Source organism: Phacochoerus africanus, chromosome 16 (assembly GCF_016906955.1).
Source record: "Phacochoerus africanus isolate WHEZ1 chromosome 16, ROS_Pafr_v1, whole genome shotgun sequence".
NCBI lineage: Eukaryota > Metazoa > Chordata > Mammalia > Artiodactyla > Suidae > Phacochoerus > Phacochoerus africanus.
In genome coordinates, this window is record NC_062559.1 from 8,964,670 (window position 1) to 8,984,726 (window position 20,057).

Below are 20,057 nucleotides of genomic sequence, written 5' to 3' on the forward strand. Positions count from 1 at the left end.
AAACAACCTTTTCCTAAACAGAAAAACAAACTTCGACTTAGACTCACTTTAACAGGCCAAATCCTTTAATGTGTCAGGTTCCTCTGCCTAAAGGATACAAGCATCATTCTGATAACTTGGCCTTTTCTGAGTATATTTCTATCAAATTCTGCTTGGCCGTTTCAACCTTGGGGTTTCAAGTCCTATTATTATGACAAAGATACATTCGCCGTAATAGAAATAATAAAAGTCGCATAGGCTTCCCGTCTTCCTCTCTCTAGGATTTCAGCTTCTCCTAAAACACGGCCCTCCTCTTCCAGTAAATCCTACAGAACAGAACAGGTTTAGGACGGAGAAGGGAATTAATCGGAGCCATGGCAACGGCGGAGCAGAGAAAACGTGGGAGCAGGAGGGTGGGCCGATGGGAACAAACCCTCCCGGGCAACGGCGCGAGGGCGCTCCTAGCACCACGTCACGTACCCCGCGTGACGTCACGACCGTGACATGCGGGTGACGCCGTTGCCGCGGCGACTTCCAGTCGTCTCCGCCCCCTGCCCCCGCCCCCTGCCTGGCGTCCTTCCCCCAATCCCCTCAGGCTCGGTTGCGCCGGGGGCCGCAGGCCGGTTCCCGAGGTGGCCCAGGCGTCCACCCGCCGCCGGCGCCGCCCGGGCCGTCCCTCCCCGCCGCCCCCCGCCCTCCGCCTCCGCCTCCCCCCGCCCTCCGCCTCCCTGCCCCCTCCCCGCCCAGCAGCGGTCGCTTGGGCCCGGCTCTCGGTTATAAGATGGCGGCGCTGAGCGGCGGCGGCGGCGGCGGCGGCGGCGCGGAGCAGGGCCAAGCTCTGTTCAACGGGGACATGGAGCCCGAGGCCGGCGCCGCGGCCTCTTCGGCTGCGGACCCTGCCATTCCCGAGGAGGTGAGTGCCGGCGCCCCCTGCACCCCTCCCGACTCGGGGCTCGCCCGGCTGGTGTTTATTTGGGGGAAAGAGGTGGCGGCGGGGGCTACGGTGCCCTCAGCCACCTTCTCCTCCGGGCTCTGCGGGGTGGGAGACGGGCATTCCCCTCCTGTCCCTCTCCGTCACGCGGCTCCTCGCTACGTAAACACACACAATGGCCCGGGGGGTTTCCCTGGCCCGCTCTTGGGGCTGGAGGGATTCGGGCAGCGGCGGTTGAGCAGGAGGCCATCAGTAGGGGGCGAGACTCCGGGCTGGTCCGAGAAGGTCACGGCTGGCTGAAGGTAGCCAGCCTCGCATCGCCTTGATGTTTTCGTTTTAGGGGTGGGGGGCGGGGGAGGCTGGTGGCGGCCTCCAGGTGCAAGATGTAGGTTAGTAGCCGGGGCCCGGCCCCTAGCCCGAGTTCATGCCGTGTGTAATTATTACCTGGTCATGGTGATGATGGGGCTCATCATTCCCTCTGCTCTCCATGACTGTCTCCCTTTTCAGGCCGCTGCTCTCCCTTCCACTTCTCTACTTGGTGGTGGTGGTGGTGGTGGTGGAGGCGGGGGAGGGGGAGGGGGGTTTCTCTTCACCTGTTTTAACCAGCGGATGGTTTTGATTTAGTCTTTACTTTTTCTACCGTAAATGCCACTGTTTCCGTTCTTTTTTCCACCCCGGTCTTGTTCCCCGGTTCCTAATGTTTGTCAGTGCTCTGTCGCCGACTGGTAACCCCCATCCCATTCCCATGTGCCACCCGGCTCCTTTGCCAGTAGTCGGACTGGCCTGCCTTCTAACCTCAGCTTCTACTTAAGACCATTTTTGCACTTCTCTTACCCTGGTCCTCTTGAGGCCTTCCACGTCTTCCCACTGCTCCCTAACATTGTTATTTATTGTTACCGTCACAAATCCTTCTGGACGCTTTGGAGCTACTTACTTTCTGAATCCTGAAGCTGTCAAGATTCCATCAGGTTTCACTTGCACTCCTGCCACTTTTTAGTCTTCCATTTGTGCATTGGCACGTCTTTGTGTCTTCCTACCTGTTTTATACTTTTGAATTCTTGCTGTTGTCCTCCTTTTTGTCCCCCCCCCCTTTTTTTTTTACTTTTTCCTCTTTAGCCCTTGCTTCTCTTAGCCTGCTTTTGCATTATTCACCTCTTATCACCTTGTCAAATTACTTGATTTACATTTTGGTTTTTATTACCGAAAATTTATTACATTTGTGTTGGTATTGTATTACATAAAATAATACCTTTTATTATACTTCACAAATAATGAGATAATACATGGTATAATAACTGTACTTTACAGTTATTGATTAGATAATGTGACTTACTCTGTTGACTTTGCTCAAAGTTCTTTCCTTCCTACTACAGTACTTATATTTTGTTTCCCAATTCTTATAATGTCTCATTCTTTTCTCTTTCCGTGCAGTTCTTTTTCCTGCTTCATCACCTTTACTGTGGAAATTCAGTGTGCTTGCCCTGTTCATTATCACTTTGTTCGCAATAATATTTGTTTTTCATCCTTTTATACCGCCTTCATTTATGGTCAAGATGTGTTCTGTACCATCATTTGATCTCACCTAAATTTCTTATGTTTTTTTTTTTTGACACCACTATCCACTTATTTTGCTGTTTGCGTATCTCAAATCAGTTTCCTCTAATATCTGCTCAGATCAGTTTCCTCTAATATCTGTTCATTTCCCCCAACTTCTTGGATTGTAAGGATAGCGCTCTTCTTTTCTTCTTTTCTAGTTTATTTTGTTTTCCTTGTCCCCAGTTGCCATTCATTCTGCCTTGTTTCCTGGCTTTTGGTACTTAACTTGCTGAAGCTTCCTCTTGTCTTCCCCACACCTCCACATTCCTTCTTATTTATAAACAGCTTTGTTCCGTTGACATGGAAATTTATTTTTAGGATACATTGTTTTTAATGGATAAATACTAGGGGGTCACATCTGCTGTCTATTTTTTCCATGAATCGGATATGCCTTTGTCTTACTGGCACAGGTGCCTCTAGGCTGGCTTTACTTTGGTGCCATGTGTGGTTTTGTTGAATGTATGTAGAAGAAGGGGTAAATTAAAGGGTATGGGTTATGAAATTGTAATTCTCTGATTATAACATTGTTTTCATTGAGAAATTTGTTTCAGAGTTATTAGAACAGTTTGCAGTGATGTAGAGAAGGCTTTTGTTGAGTACACTGTCTGCTATCTAATTTGAAAGGGCCAGATTGAGCTCTACCCCCAATAGAGTCTGATTCAGTAGGTGAGACCTAGGGCCGTCGATTTTGGTATTTGGCACACTTCCTGGGCAGTTCTCATGTGTCAATGCTTGAGAACCTCTAGGCTAGATGAATTCGAATTTAAATTGGCAATATTAGAAAGCATATTAGTATCTCTTGAAACCATAAGGATGCTCTTAACTAATTTCAGTTAGAAGTGTTTCCCACTGCTGCCTCTGTTCAGGTTTTTATGGTTAGTGATGAATAGTAGTTTTTCCTCCATGTTTTCTTATTGGAACTTATAATAAATATATTTGACAGGGGGGAGGGGAGTAAAAGATTAAAAATGAATCTGTTTTGAATATAGATAATCAATGTTATGTATGGTAAATTCCTCCAAGAAGTAATTTTAAATTTGAAGTTGGTATTTGTTAATTCAATGGAAACTGAAATATACTGTGGTCTTTTAATTGAACTGTCTTCTGCATTTGTACTTAAAGAGATATCATTGTAAAGTACGTGGAAAGAAATGAAAAAATGTGCTTGTGTAAAATGACACATTTCAGTCTAAAGAATTACCGTATTTGACAGTAAAATACAGGTTTTAAAAAGTTTCTTAGAGGGAAAGCACATCTGTTACTGAAAAATTAGAAAAGTATAAATACAAAGAGCTTTAGAAAATTATCTGTAATCTTGCCAATAAGATAAAATTACCATAAACATTTTAGTGTATATCCACATACTCTTTTTTTATGCTTGTATAATGCAATGTATGTGGTTTCGTATATTTTTAAACTCATATAGCAAAACATTGTCATATGAGATAAACCATGATTTTGGAGTTTCTGTTGTGGTGTAGCGGAAATGAATCCAAATAGGAACCATGAGGTTGCAGTTTGGATCCCTGGCCTCACTCAGTTGGCCAAGGATCTGGTGCTGCCATGAACTGTGGTGTAGGTCTCAGACACGGCTGGGATCTGGCATTGCTGTGGCTGCGGCAGAGGTCGGCAGCTGTAGCTCTGATTAGACACCTAGCCTGGGAATCTATCTCCATGTGCTGTGGATGTAGCCCTAAAAAAATAAAAAATAAAAAGTGTGATTTTAACTAATCTTTTTATATTAGGTTATTTCAAACTTTTTTATTCTTATCAAACATCTTGAGCATACATGTAGATTTAGTTTTTAAAATTATATTGGAAAGCGAACAAATTTCTTGTCCTGTATTTGTAAGTATTACTTTGGAGATGCTCAAAATAGAATATTCTGGTAAATGGCAGGAGCTTATTAAATATTTATTGAATGAATGTGCTTATGCTTTTGGCATCAAACATTACTTATGACCATTTAAACTTTCTTGATGTTACTTTTTTTGTACCACCTTATGGTATAATAAGGGATAATGTGACCATATGGTATAAAAATACATTTATTTTAAAAAAAGCTTTATGCCAGGGTGTGATATTTATTAACTATTCTTCTTATGCTGTATTTTTGTAGAAGGGAGCCTTTTAGAATTGCATTACAATTGAAATTGTATTGTTTTCAAAATCTTTTATCACCAGCCTTAGTTAAGTTGTGTAATTATAGTAATGCATTGACTAAGTAGTATTCTGGGGTGAAATATCCCTTATAGTGAGGTTCACTGTATTAAAACACATCTTTATGATTCATGCCTGGTTTAGGGTGAACTGCATCATACTTTTAAAAAGTGGTAGGCCCCACTAAGCTTTGTATTTCTGCAGTTAGGGTTTTTGCTGTTAATACTTGTCTAGATATATTTGAAGGCGGACAAAACGCACCTCTTAGGTAAAAACATAAAATAATTGTGTCTTTGGTATTTCTAGCATTCCCTTTCTGTATTCTTTCTCTCATCATTTAATGAACTCCCTCCTTTAGGCATCCACTTAGCTCTTCTTTTATTTAGAAAATTTTCTAGTATTACTCACTTATATATGCTGGCTATTGAAGGAATTGATTGTCAGTAAACAGATAAGAAAGGAACGTTGGGACTGGGTACTTGAATCCTTGAATGTAGTAAAACCTGAGAGCAAAGTTGATTTAATTTTATTTAGATAATAGGCCAGAAAAATTATATTAAGATAACAGGCTAGAGAAGTCTTGATTCCGTTTTTGGCTTTCCTCACTAGAAAGCTGATCAGGTCATAGTAATTGAAAACCGTATTCTGTGTGTGGTAGGGAAGAGAGGGAGGGAGCAGGCCACATTGCTTTTCAGGTATTTTCTAAGCCCTGAATGAGATTGAGGCAACGACGTAGTCTTCTTCCCTTTTCTTCAATCCTAAAGCTGTTTTTCTCCTTCAGAAACGCAAAAGTGGGAGTTCTCTTCATGGCTCTGGGGTTAAACAACCAGCATCCATGAGGATGCAGGTTCAATCCCTGGCCTTGCTCAGTGGGTTAAGGATCTGGTGTTGCCGTGAGCTGTGGTGTAGGTTGCAGGCACGGCTCAGATCTGGCATGGCTGTGGCTATGGTGTAGGCCGGTGGCTACAGCTCCGATTCTACCCCAGCCTGGGAACCTCCACATGCTGGGGGTGCGGCCCTAAAAAGCCAAAAAAAGAAAAAAAGAAAATGCATTCTTTCTTTGATTTCTTAATATTAATTTGGCTGCATACTTAGTGAACATTTTGTGTCATAATCATCTTTTATGAAATCCAGTATGTTACTATGTTTCTTTCTATAGAAATATAGAAATGTATTAAATATAGGAATATATTTCTATCTCAAATTGTCACTAAAATAAGCCTTTATAGTCAGTAGCTCTTACTAGATTTTATCTTCTTCAAAAGTTGCATTAAGTCCTTTAACTCATTCTCCCTGTCTAGTTCAGACCAATGCAGATTGGTTATTCTGTAAAGTCAGGAGCTTTTCTCTTTTATCAGCAGTGCTTTCATAGTCAAAATGTTACTTATACTTTATATAAGAACCAAAAATGTATAGTCTCATTTGTTCCATTCTTTCCTTAAATATTTGGTAGAGACATTGACATATTCTGGGGAGTAGGTTGCTGGGGTTTGTTTTTTGGTTTTTTGTTTGTTTGTTTGTTGGCTCTTTAGGGCCACACCTGCAGCATATGGAAGTTCCCAGGCTAGAGGTCAGAGCTACAGCTGCTGGCCTATGTCACAGCCACAGCAATGCAGAATCTGAGTTTGTGACCTACACCACAGGTCACAACAATGCTGGATCCTTAACCCATTGAGTGAGGCTAGGGATTGAACTTGCCTCCTCATGGATACTAGGCGGGTTCATTACTGCTGAGCCACAATGGGAACTCCCTGGGAGGTAGTTTTTATTTTTCAGTTTTCTTTTGTCTACCAATCTAACTTACTATCATACATAATTAGCATAATAGTCAGAAGAAACTCTTAATACAGCCTCCACCCTAACATTAAGCAATTACTTCTTTTTTCTACCCTCTGAGATTATTTTGGTTTCCATATTTTTTCTTGGGCTTAAAAATTACTATTCTTGTTCTTTCCTATATCAGGGCTATGTGTATAGAGGAAAACTGATGCTCAGTCTTCTGGAAGCTCTGTAACATCAAATGAAACATTTCTTATAATGGAGCTGCAGTTATTGACAGCACTTTGGGGACAAATGTACCGTAGGATGGTGGCTTTCAAATCACTATGGCGCTCTAGCACCATTTAAAAAAAAATTACTACTGTAAGAAATGCAGATTTTGAGTTGCTTTATTTATTTTTTGTTGCTGTACTCATGACGTATGGAAGTTCCTGGGCCAGGAATCAAATCCCAGCCACAGTTGTGACCTAAACTGCAGCTGTGGTGACACCAGATTCCTTAACTCACTGCACCGGGCTGGGGATCAAATCCATGCCTACACAGTGACCCAAGACGCTGCAATTGGATTCTTCTTCTTCTTTTTTTTTTGTCTTTTTGTCTTTTTGTTATTTCTTGGGCCGCTCCCGTGGCATATGGAGGTTCCCAGGCTAGGGGTCGAATCGGAGCTGTAGCCACCGGCCTACACCAGAGCCACAGCAACGCGGGATCCAAGCCGCGTCTGCAACCTACACCCCAGCTCACGGCAACGCCGGATCGTTAACCCACTGAGCAAGGTCAGGGACCGAACCCGCAACCTCATGGTTCCTAGTCGGATTCGTTAACCACTGCGCCACGACGGGAACTCCTGCAACTGGATTCTTAACCCACTGTGCCACAGTGGGAACTTCAGATTTTAAGTTGCTTTAATACCTACATATGCGAAGCAGTTTTCACTTGTTTTCTTTTTTTTCTATTTTTTTATATAAAAAAAATTTTTAGGAGTTCCCTTCAGGAGTTCAGCTGTTAACGAGCCCAACTAGGATACATGAGGATAAGGGCTCAATCCTTGGCTTCACTCAGTGGGTTAGGGATTTGGCATTGCCATGAGCTGTGGTGTAGGTCACAGATGTGGCTTGGATCTGGTGGTTGCTGTAGCTTTCACGTAGGCCAGCTGCTCTAGCTCTGATTTGACCCCTAGCCTGGGAACTTCCATAATGCCTTGGGTGCAGCCCTTAAAAGCAAAAAAAAAAAAAAAAAAATTTTTTTTTTAGGAGTTCCTATCGTGGCTCAGTGGTTACTGAACCCAGCTGATATCTAAGAGGACCTGGGTTTGATCCCTGGCCTTGCTTAGTGGGTTAAGGATCTGGCATTGCTATGAGCTGTGGTGTAGGTTGCAGATGCAACTTAGATTTGGTGTTGCTGTGGCTGTGGTGTAGGCTGGCAGCTACAGCTCCAATTTGACCCCTAGCCTGGGAACCTCCATATGTCCTGGGTACGGTCCTAAAAAGACCAAAAAATTTTTTTTAAAAAACGTATTATTATTGTTAACTTACAGTGTTGTATTAGTTTTAGGTGTATAGCAAAGTGAGTCAGTTACATACATATGCATTCTTTTTCAGATTCTTTCCCCATATAGGTTATTATAGAATATTGAGTAGATTCCCTGTGATACACAGTAGTTCCTTGTTACTTATCTGCTATTATATAGTAGCATGTATAAGCTAATCCAAACCTCCTAACTTATCCCTCTCCCCATGGTGTTTTGTCCATTTCTTATCCTCATCTGGCCCACAGATACTCAGATATTTAGTGAGAGAATTAGTTAATATGTACAAAACCAGAAATGTAGCCAGTCTTCTATAATAACTTTAAATGAAATATAATCTCTAAAATTTTTGAATCACTATGTTGTACACTTGAAACTACTATAATACTGTAAATCAACTATACCTCAGTTAAAATTTTGTTAAAAAGAATTAGTGAATGAAGGAGTTCCCATCATGGCGCAGTGGAACAAATCCGGCTAGGAACCATAAGGTTGCGGGTTCAATCCCTGGCCTCACTCAGTGGGTTAAGGATCCAGCATTGCTGTGAGCTGTGGTGTAGGGTGCAGATGCGGCTTGGATCCTGTCTTGTTGTGGCTGTGGTGTAGGCTGGCAGCTGTAGCTCTGATTCAGCCCTTAGCCTGCCGTGGGTGTGGCCCTAAAAAGCAAAAAAAAAAAAAAAAAAAGTAAAGGAAACCCTGTTAGATATGTTGCACTCTCATTTTCTGTACTATTCAGTTCTCTCTTTTTCCCCCAGCTGCACCTGCAGCATATGGAAGTTCCTGGCCAGGGATCGAATCTGAGCCACAGCTGTGACTTAGGCCACTAAGCCCATCTGGCAATGCCAGATCCTTAACCTACTGTGCCTGGCCAGGGATCAAACCTGTGAAGCTGTGGAGACAACTTCAGATCCTTAACCCTCTGTGCCACAGTGTAAACTCTCCTTGGTTTTCTTTTTTTAAAAAATGTTACTCATAAAATCAGTTTATTAGATTGACAACCAACTGATTTCAACAGGCGATTTGAAAAACCTTGTTTTGAGGATTTCAGGGACCTTCAGAGGTTACCTCAAGGCTCTATTTAGTCCTGCTATACCTTAACCATTTATTTTCTTCATTTATCAGCTTTACTTGTTGATCTCCTTGATTAAAAGGGCTTAGTGGCTATAAAACTTTGTATGGAAGAGAGATTTGTATTGACACAAATCTTCCTAGTGTAATGATCTCTGTAAAAAATTTCAGCAACTTATATCTAAGGTAATGGTTAGCTGACTTTTTGTGTAAAGGGTCAGGAAGTAAATATTTTAGGTATGTGGGTCACAAGGACTGAACAGACTCAGCAACGGTATTGTAGCACAAAAGCAGCTAATAGAGGAGTTCCCATCATGGCTCAGAGGTTAGCAAACCTGAGCATCCATGAGCACACGGGTTTTATCACTGGCCTCACTCAGTGGGTTAAGGATCTGGTGTTGCCATGAGCTGTCATGTAGGCTGCAGACTTGGCTTGGATTTGGAGTTGTTGTGGCCTCTCTCAGTGGGTTAAGGATCTTGCATTGCTGTGAACTATGGTATTGGTTGCAGAAGCAACTTGGAGCCCACGTTGCTGTGGCTGTGGTGTAGACCTGCAGCTGCAGCTCCAATTGGACCCTTAACCTGGAACTTCCATGTGCTGCAGGTGCAGCCCTAAAAAGCAAGAAAAAATATGTGTATGTGGGTGTGTGTGTGTATGTATATATGTGTGTATTTACCATTCTTAAATTGTGAGCTGTACAAAAAAAAAACAGGTGGTTGGCCAGATTTAAGCTCATGGACCAAAGTTTTCAGACTCCTGGTCTAGGGGAGAATTAAGTATATCATATTTGAAGTTCTGAAATTAAGGTGTGGGTTAGAGTTCTATAGAAAGCTCATAATTGCTTTTTAAAATTTATTGTGATATAATTTACACAATTGATAATGTAATATTTTAAATCTACAGTTTAATGAGTGTTTACAAATGTATACAGTCATGTAACTACTGTCACAATCAAGATAGAGAATATTTCCATCTGGAGTTCCCTGGTTACTCTTTGCATTCAGTTTCCTCCCCACCCCACCTCCAGTTCCTGGCGAACACTGGTCTGATTTCTAGCTTTGCCTTTTCCAGAAAGTCATATACATGAAATCATACAGTTTGTGGTTGTATGTATTTGGCTTCTTTCATTTAGTTTGATTTTTTTGAGATTCACCCATGTTGTTGCTTGTATCATTAAGTAGTTTCTGTTTTATTGCTTAGTAGTAGTTTATTGTATGGATAGAGCACAACTCTACACTTACCACTTGATGGGTAGTAAGATTGCTTCTAGTTTTCAACAATTATAAATCAAGTTGTCATAAAATTTGGGCTCAGGTTTTTGTGTTGGATGCTATGGTTTTAACTTCCCTTGAGAACCACCTAGAGGTTGGATTGACAGATGGTATGGTAAGTATGTATTTAACTTTATAAGGAGCTACCAGACTTCTTTTTTTTTTTTTTAAGGCAACAGTATCATTTTACATTGCCACCCACATTGAATGAGCATCCCAAACTCTATCTTTGTCGACACTTGGATTATCAATCTTGTTGGTTTTAGCCATTCTAATTTCTATGCAGTAGTAGTCATCGTGGTTTTAATTTGTATTTTCCTAATAACTGATAATGTTGAACATCTTTCTATATGCTTATTTACTGTTCATATATTTTCTTTGGCGAGGTATCCATTCAGATCTTTTTATTCAGTATTTACTTTCTTACTGTGGAGTTCTAAGAGTGCTTTATACATGTTCTGGATACAAGTTCATTGCACATGCCTCTCAGTCTATGGCTTGTCTTTTTCATTTTCCTCTTCCTTTGAAGAGTAGAAGTTTTATTTTTGATGAAATCCAGTTTCTCATTTTTTGTTTTTTATGTTTCATGCTTTTTGTGTCCTAACCCATAAATCTTTGCCTAACTTAAGGTCCTAAAATTTTCTCCCGTGCTTTTTTCTAGGGTTTTACAGTTTCAGCTTTTACATCTAGGACTGTGATCCATTTGGTTCTTTTTCATGTGGATGTCCAGTTGTTTCATTGTTTCACCACTTTTTTTTTTTTTTTTTTAGGGCTGTACTTGTGATATATGGAAGTTCCCAGAATCAGAGCCATAGCAGCCAGCCATAGCCACAGCCACAGCAACGTGGGATCTGAGCTGCATCTGCGACCTACAGCACAGCTCACAGCAGTGCCGTCCTTAACCCACTGAGCGAGGCTGGGGATCGAACCTGCATCCTCATGGATACTAGTCAGGTTTGTTACTGCTGAGCCACAACAGGAGCTCCTGTTTCACCTTTTTTGAAGAGACTAACCTTTTTCTATTGAATTAATTGCCTTGGCACTTTTATTGAAATCATTTGATTATATATGTGAGTTTTATACTGTTTTATTGTCTCTTCTTGGGCCTGTACCACACTGTCTTAACTATAGCTTTGTAGTTAAGATTTAAAATTAGGTAGACCCAGTTCATAGAAAAAAAAATTTTTTTTTTAAGGGCTACACCCTTGGCCTATGGAAGTTCCCAGGCTAGGGGTTGAATCAGAGCTGCAGCAGCAGGCCTACGCCACAGCCACAGCAATGCCAGATCCAGGCTGCATCTGCAACTTACACTGTAGCCCATGGCAATGCCAGATCTTTAACTCACTGAGTGGGGCCAGGGATAGAACCATGTCCTTGGGGATACTAGTCAGGTTTGTTATCACTAAGCCACAATGGGAACTCCCAAGGATTTTTTTGGTACTTAATATTTTTATTTTTGAATTTCTTTTGCTACTATATTTTTGAAAGGACAGGATTCATAATTTTCTTTCAGCTCTCAAAGGTGTCTTCTGCCCCTCAAAAGCTTAAGACTCACTGTAGTATATAGTTAACACACCCCTAACTTGAATTATTTGGCAGTGACGTTGTGAAAAGTGGTAGGTAAAGCAAACATGTTTCATCCAAAATGAATTTCTTTATAAGAAAGGGAGATATCCCAAAAGAGGGCACCCAAAAGTTAGCAGTGCCCCTCGTTTTTAAACCATATTTCAATCATATTAACTGTCATCAAGATATGTATGGGTGAAAGTGAATATGTTCAGATGTTTATTCACCAAAAAGTCATGGAAAATATCAATTAAGTGGTAGGAGATACTAGTTTATGGTACTAGTTGTGTTATTTTCCATCTTCATTGTGAGTTTTTCCGTTTGAAACCTTTGTCAAGTTCTGTGATGTTCCAGAGTTAGCCCCTTTATTACTCTTAGTGGCGTCATTAAATTATGTTTTTACTAAGGGTAAGCATACGGTGTTTGCTGCTCGTATTTCTCTTTTTCATTGGGACCCAATGGGACCCTTGTCTTTTTTTTTTTTTTTTTGTCTTTTTGCTACTTCTTGGGCCACCCCTGCGGCATATGGAGGTTCCCAGGCTAGGGGTCCAATCGGAGCTGCAGCCACCGGCCTACGCCAGAGCCACAGCAACGCAGGATCCGAGCTGCGCCTGCAGCCTACACCACAGCTCACGGCAACGCCGGATCGTTAACCCACTGAGCAAGGGCAGGGACCGAACCCGCAACCTCATGGTTCCTAGTCGGATTCGTTAACCACTGCGCCACGGCGGGAACTCCAGGACCCTTGTCTTAAAGTACAGTGTTGTTAACTTTTCACTGCTTGACCTGGAGGGCTTCCCTACAGTATAAAATGATATTTCTGGTCATGATTTTCACTTAAGAATTAAAAAATGAGAAGTTAGGAAATGTGTTCATAAGTTTTCTTGTAAAGGAAGAAAGACTTAAGACTTAAATATCAGCATAAGCCTTGAATACCTGACCATTACAGTGCCATGTTATAGTTGGGAGCATAGGTACTCTTCAGGCTTTTGTTCATGTTGTAAGTAGTAATATTCCAATTATATTTTGGCTACCTTGCAGATTTTGAAATGGCACTTACAGGGAGAGAGAAACATAACATTTTGGCAGGCTATTTTCAACTGTTGTGTGTGTGTTTTAAAGCATGCATCTCCTTATTGTAAAAGATGCCTTGTGTGTAAATTGAGAAATACTTTATTTATTTATGGCAACACCAGATCCAAGCCTCATCTGCGAACCACACCACAGCTCCGGGCAACACCAGATCCTTAACCCACTGGGCGAGGCCAGGGATTGAATCTGTGTCCTCATGGGTGCTAGTCAGGTTCGTTTCTGCTGAGCCACGACGGGAACTCATATTTATTTATATATGGCATTCAGTGGCTTGATGTGGGATCTCAATTCCCAGACCAGGGATTGAACCCAGGCCACAGTGGTGAAAGCATCAAGTCCTAACCCCTAGACTACCAGGGAACTCCAAGAAATACTCTACTCTTGTTTTATATTTTTTTCTTTCACTAAATATATCCTTTAAATTAATAACACCAGAAAAATCACACTTTTTATATTCAGAGCAGTATAAGTAAAATTTTAGAATGCTTTGAATTAGTCACTTACCATTGAGTATTTGAAACAGTTTAAAGTACTGCTTGGGGTTGTTCTTCCAATGACCTAGTATTTTTAAACTGTATTTGCTACAATATAGCATTTATTTTGCAAATAATTTCTGTCTTGAGTTTACAGATGTATTTTATTAAAGGAGATTACTAGCTGCAGCAATGCTGTAAATAGTTATTAGAACCTCTTTTTTTTGGCTACCCCGAGGCATATGGAGTTCCTGGGCCAGGGATCAGATCCAAGCCACAGTTGCCACCTACGCCACAGCTGGGGCATCACTGGGTCCTAAAACCAGGGATTGAACCTGTGTCTCAGTGCTCCAGAGATACCACCGATCCTGTTGGCCATAGTGGGAACTACTTTGTTTGCCTTTTTTCCTTTTTATAGCAACACCTGCCACATACGTATGGCTCCTGCCGCATACTCATACTGCCTCTGAGGCTCGGGGTCGATTTGGAGCACAGCTGAGGCCCACACCACAGCCTCAGCAATGCCAGATCTGAGCCGCATCTGTGACCTGCACCACAGCTTGTGGCAGTGCTGGATCCTTAACCCACTGAGCAAGGCCATGGATCAAACCTGCATCCTCACAGAGAAAACATTAGGGTCTTAACCCCACTGAGCTACAATGGGAGCCCCCCTCCTCTTTTTTTGTTACCTTGGGTCTTAATCCTATTTCTTCTGTTTTGAAGTTTATACTCTTCTATTTAGAAATCTCTCTGTAGCTGACAGGGAAAAAATATCCAACACTGACTAATTTAGGAGTTTTTAGTAGGTATGATTATTTTAAAAGGGTTCTTACTAGTTCTGGTAATGTCTTATGAAGGTAATTTAATTCTCATATATTATAAGAACATCCTATCTTTTCTATGAATCCCAAACAATTACTGCTTTTTTTTTACCATAAAAGGTAAAGAATTACTGTTAATTATTCATAAATAACTCAATATTCATTTTTATATATTACTGTATTTCCATGGGAATAGTGTCAGAACTTCAGATAAGGAAGACTTGATTTTGTTTAGTCCTTTTATTCCTATTCTACAACAACTGAAAGCGTTCATTTCATCTTAGTTCTTTACATCCTTGTTACTAAGATTTGAAATATTCTACCCGTATATTCTTCATGCATCTTGTCTTGTATCACCAAAGGCCGTTGTAAGGCCTTTGCCTTGAAGTGAAATGGGTAACAGCACAGAATTTGAGCAGCCAGAGTTGAGTGATGTGATCTGACTTACATCTTAACAGAAATGCTCTGGTTGCCGCGTAGAGACTAAACTGTAAAGGGAGAAGCGTAGAAGCAGGGGAGACAAGGAGGAGCTCTTGCAGTCTTCTAGGGTTTCGACTGGGTTAGTGGCTGTAGAGACATTGAAAAGTGGTCAGAGTTGGGGTGTTTTGAAATTAGAGCCAACAGGATTTGTTGATAGATTGAATATGAGGTGTGCGAGAAAGCAAGGTGTCAAGGGAGAAGGGGAAGGCACTTGAAGAATTCCGTTTTGGGTATGTTAAGTTTGAAATATCTAATGGATGTCCAAAATGTTGAATAAGCAGTTGGGTATATGAGTCTGGAGTTTGGGAATGAGTTCCAGTGGCAGAGACTGTTTACCATATCTTTGTCTTGTTTTCCTTGAGTAGACAGCTAGACATTTCTCTCTTGTAGTTAGGTGTGGCCACGTGATTAAGTTCTGGCTGATGTAATATGAGCACATGTGATGTGCGCTGCTAGTGCTGGATCTAGTGCATACCAACATCTTCCGTCCTGTTTTTCCCTTCTGGCCGGCTGGAACAGGGGGGATCTTTAAGGTAAGTTGGAAGCCATGTGTGTCAATGGTAGATTGTCCATCAGCCTGGGCTCCCGAACACTGCATGGGTAAGGATCACCTTGCCAACCCATTTAACCACCTAGTACTACTGTTAGATCAGTAAGAAATAAACTTACACTGTGTTTGAGTCCTTATATCTTTTGAATGTATTTGTTATAGCAGTCAGCCAGCATTGAATTTGAGCATTTAGGTGGTTTTCAAAGCTGTGGGACTGATGTGGTCATCGATGGGATGAGTATAGTTAGGAAAAAGAAGAGAGCCAAGGTTGGAGAAAAGAGGAGGAACCAGAGAAGGAGCAACCGGTGAGGTAGGAAATCCAGTGAAGAAAGTGTATTAACACAGAGAGTGGTCAGTTGTGTATGCTGATAAGTAAGGTAAAGACTAAGAGTTTATCACTGGAGTATTGATGATTTACACAAGATGCTTAGGGAGATATTCTGATTGAGTGATTTTTAAGAGCTTAGGAGGGAAAGTGAAGATAATGAAGACTTTCCCTATAATAAAGGGAAAAGAGAAATGGTGCCATAGGAGTTCCCACTGTGGCTTAATAGAAACGGACCCAACTAGTATCCATGAGGACTCGGGTTCAGTCCCTGCTCTCGCTCAGTGGATTAAGGATCTGGTGTTGCTGTGACCCTTGGTATAGGTTGCAGACATGGCTTGGATCTGGCATTGCTGTACTGGTGTAGGCTGACAGCTGAAGCTCCAATTTGACCCCTAGCTTAGGAACTTCCATAACTTCCATATGCTGCGGTGCAGCCCTAAAAAGCAAAAACAAAAATCCCCCCCCCCCAAAAAGAGGAAGAAATGGTGCCATAGCTAGTGAAGGAGGTAGGGCCAGGAGGTTTTTGGGTTTTTTTTTTTTTTTTTTGCTATTTTTTGGGCCGCTCCTGCAGCATATGGAGGCTCCCAGGCTAGGGGTCGAATCGGAGCTGTAGCCACAGGCCTACGCCAGAGCCACAGCAACGCGGGATCCGAGCCGTGTCTGCAACCTACACCCCAGCTCACGGCAACGCCGGATCGTTAACCCACTGAGTAAGGGCAGGGATCGAACCCGCAACCTCATGGTTCCTAGTCGGATTCGTTAACCACTGCGCCACGACAGGAACTCCAGGAACTTTTTTTAATGACGAAAAGTTAAGGGCATATAATGTTAAACCATTAGAGAGTAAGACAGCAATTTCAGGAGAGAAAGAGGATTTACTGGAGCAGTGTCTGAAGAAGCTTTGGTGTACAAGGGGAAACACTGGCTCTCACCTGGGGCCTAGACACTTTATCTTTGACAGTGTACTAAGGTAGAGGATGTGGATGCAGATGTTGGTGGGTAGGGAGATGTGATGCTGGGGGTCTGTACGTGTTCTCTTCCAGTCACTGCCTCCCCCCCCCCCCCCAGTGAAGTAAGACTCGAGGTTATCAGCCAGCAGTAAGTCTTGGGGGATATGGTGTTCTAAGGAGAAAGGCGAAAGTGTAAAAAGTATAGGGGAACACGTGAGAGTGAATGGACTAGGAACAAATAGTGAAATTGATAGGCAGTATTAAGTTTTTAACTTAATATTTTACTTGTTTTTGGCCAGAGAGCATTGTGGGCCTCCTAACTTGTCTTCAGATTAAAGCAACTTGCCAAGGCAATTTAATAATTGAAATGTCATTCTCGTATTGACTCACAAACATAGAATCATCGTGAAATAGACCATGAGTTATTACTTCTTCATGAAGTGTCTGCCACCATCTAGCTCTGAATTTAAGCTAGATTTGGAGAGGGCTGATTACTAATTTTCTTTTTAAAAATAATTTTTTCTTTATTGAAATTTTTTGAATATTGTTTTTTTATGTAGAATAAATACCATTGCAATATAATTTTTATACTGTACAGTGAAGCAACTGCTATTTTGTTATTTTCTCTTAAAAACTGTCTAAATTTGACTTGTCTTTGCTCTTGCTTTTCCTGCTACCTGTAATGCAGATTCCCTCCCCTGTCCCCATCCCCCAAGCCTTTCAGACTTAGTTCACTTACTGTAGGTAGCCTTTCTTAACCTCTTTCCAGGGTCTAATTAGATGCTTCTACTTTGTGCTTTTATAACATCCTAAAATATACCTATATCATTTTATTTACTATATTATCATTTTTTGGTTGGTATCCCTTTAGGCCTGCATAGTTCAGTCAGAATATCTGGCATGATGAAAATGTTCTTTGCTGTTCATTATGTCCACATATCGCTGCCATGTATTCAAAATGTGTATAATAAGACTAAGGAACTGGATCGTAATTAATTTAAATAGTCACATTTGGCTAATGCCTACCTTGGTCACTGTAGTTCTAGACCTTTTACAAAACGGAAATAGACTTATAAACATAGAAAACAAACTTAGGGTTATGGGGGGGGCGCGAAGGGAGGGATAATTAGGAGTTTGGGATTAACAGATACACACTACTGTACGTAAAATAGATAAACAACAAGGTCCTGCTCTATCACACAGGGAACAATATTTAGTATCTTGTAGTGACCTGTAATGGAAAAGAATCTGGAAAAGGAATATGTATGTGTGTATATAGTGAAATCACTTTGTTGTACACCTCAAACTAACACAACATTGTAAATCCACTATACTTCAATAAAATAAAAAAAGTTATGTGGGATGCATATTTATGTTCTCATTGCATAGCAGTAGTACTTACTCCTACTTAAATGACTGCAGTCTTTTTTTTTTTTGTCTTTTTGCCTTTTCTTGGGCCGCTCCCATGGCATATGGAGGTTCCCAGGCTAGGGGTCGAATTGGAGCTGGAGCCACAGCAACGCGGGATCCGAGCCGTGTCTGCAACCTACACCCCAGCTCACGGCAACGCCGGATCGTTAACCCACTGAGCAAGGGCAGGGATCGAACCCGCAACCTCATGGTTCCTAGTCGGATTCGTTAACTACTGCGCCACGACGGGAACTTCTGCATTCTTTTTTAGTACTCTTAGTCCAAATAGTTCTCACTCATCTCGAGTAAGACAGTTTTCTTCTCTAGACTTCCATTCTTGACCACAGCTTTCCAGTTTGTCTTCAGAATTATTTTGAAGCACTAAGTTCTTCAGTGCTGTAAAAGTAGGGTTTTTTGTTTTTGTTTTCCTCTTTAGAAATGAAAAACTAGATGCCGTAAGGTTACTTCAAGGGCTTTGTGAGGGGTGGGCAGTGGCAAGGAAGAAACTCAGTGGGCTTGAGCGGGGTTAGGGAGACGATTTCTGCTTCAACTAAAGTAGTTCCATTTCGTAAGTTTATATAGTGGAATTGTGTTTAAGATCTCATTTGGAGAGTAAGAGAAAAGACTTTTAAAAGGTAACATTTTTAATTGAGGAGATGAGGTGTACACATGGCAGTATGTGATTGTCAGAGTGGATGATGGAGAACAATAAATGCTGGAGGAGCTCAGACATAGAACATTACTGTAGGCTAATGAGGTTTTCTTTTTTGGTTTTTTTTTTTACTTTTTGATTTTTTGCTATTTCTTGGGCCACTCCCGTGGCATATGGAGGTTCCCAGGCTAGGGGTCCCATCGGAGCTGTAGCTGCCGGCCTACACCAGAGCCACAGCAACTTGGGATCCGAGCCGCATCTGTGACCTACACCACAGCTCATGGCAATGCCAGATCCTTAACCCACCAATCGAGGCCAGGGATGGAATCTGCAACCTCATGGTTCCCAGTCGGATTCATGGTTCCCACTGAGCCACGACAGGAACTCCAGGCTAATGAGGTCTTGATGGAGGTTAGTATTTAACCTAGGCAGGTAGAAGGAAGGAAAAAAGATGTAATAAACAGTGGGAATAGAGTTTGAAAAGAGTTTGAGGAGTTCCCGTCATGGCACAGTGGTTAACGAATCCAACTAGGAACCATGAGGTTGCGGGTTTTGATCCCTGCCCTTACTCAGTGGGTTGAGGATCCAGCATTGCCATAAGCTGTGGTGTAGGTCGCAGACATGGCTCGGATCCTGAGTTGCTGTGGCTTTGGCGTAGGCCGGTGGCTGCAGCTCCGATTCGACCCCTAGCCTGGGAACCTCCGTATGCCAAGGGAGCGGCCCAAGAAAAGGCAAAAAGACAAAAAAAAGAAAAGAAAAGAAAATGAAAAGAATTTGAGTTGGAAATAGACATGGTAGTATTGTTTAAGGAACCGAACAATCTAAGTATAATTGAGTGAATTGTATGAAATAAAATTTGACTAAATTAGATGGTATATTGTGGAAAATAGTCATAGACTGAAAAAAAAAATACTGTTACAGTGGGATGGAAGTGGAGCTTTAAAGAAAGAGCTGAGTTCATGTCACGGCCCAGCAGTAATGAACCCAACTAGTATCCATGAGAACGTGGGTTCGATCCCTGGCCTCGCTCAGTGGGTGAAGGATCAGGCCTTGCCGTGAGCTGCGGTGTAGGTCGCAGACATGGCTTGGATCCTGCATTTCTGTGGCTGCGGCATAGGTCAGCAGCTGTAGCTCCAATTCGACCCCTAGCCTGGAAACTTCCTTATGCCTCAGGTGTGCCCCTAAAAAAGCAAACAAACAAACAAAAAGAACCAAAACAGAGAGAAGGATAAAAGCCATGTTTTGGGCTGACTGAACTGCTAAGTGTTTGTAGGGTAGATCGAAGTTGGGAAGAGATTAAACAACAAAAATGTGTTTAGAGAGAGACTTGGTAGTCAGATGTTACACTAGGCCACCATTAGAGGTTGGGTGCTTTGAAAGCAGAATCTGCGACATTTTTTGCAGTGCAAAATGTTTATCAGGAAG

General features: G+C 41.9%; 1 protein-coding gene across 6 annotated transcripts in view; it reads left to right on the forward strand.

Moving 5' to 3' along the window:
- Window positions 1-555: 555 nt before the first annotated feature.
- Window positions 556-20,057, forward strand: part of BRAF (B-Raf proto-oncogene, serine/threonine kinase) — a 166,358-nt gene continuing 146,856 nt past the window's right edge. For 5 of the 6 annotated variants that reach the window (XR_007132716.1, XM_047763810.1, XM_047763812.1 and 2 more), the window contains exon 1: window positions 563-892. Coding sequence is in view for 5 of the 6 variants with exons in the window: in XM_047763810.1 (XP_047619766.1) it covers window positions 761-892 (132 nt within the window). In the remaining variant the exon portion in view is untranslated. Of the gene's footprint in view, window positions 893-20,057 lie in introns of all 6 variants that reach the window. The other variant, XM_047763813.1, reaches the window with a different exon arrangement.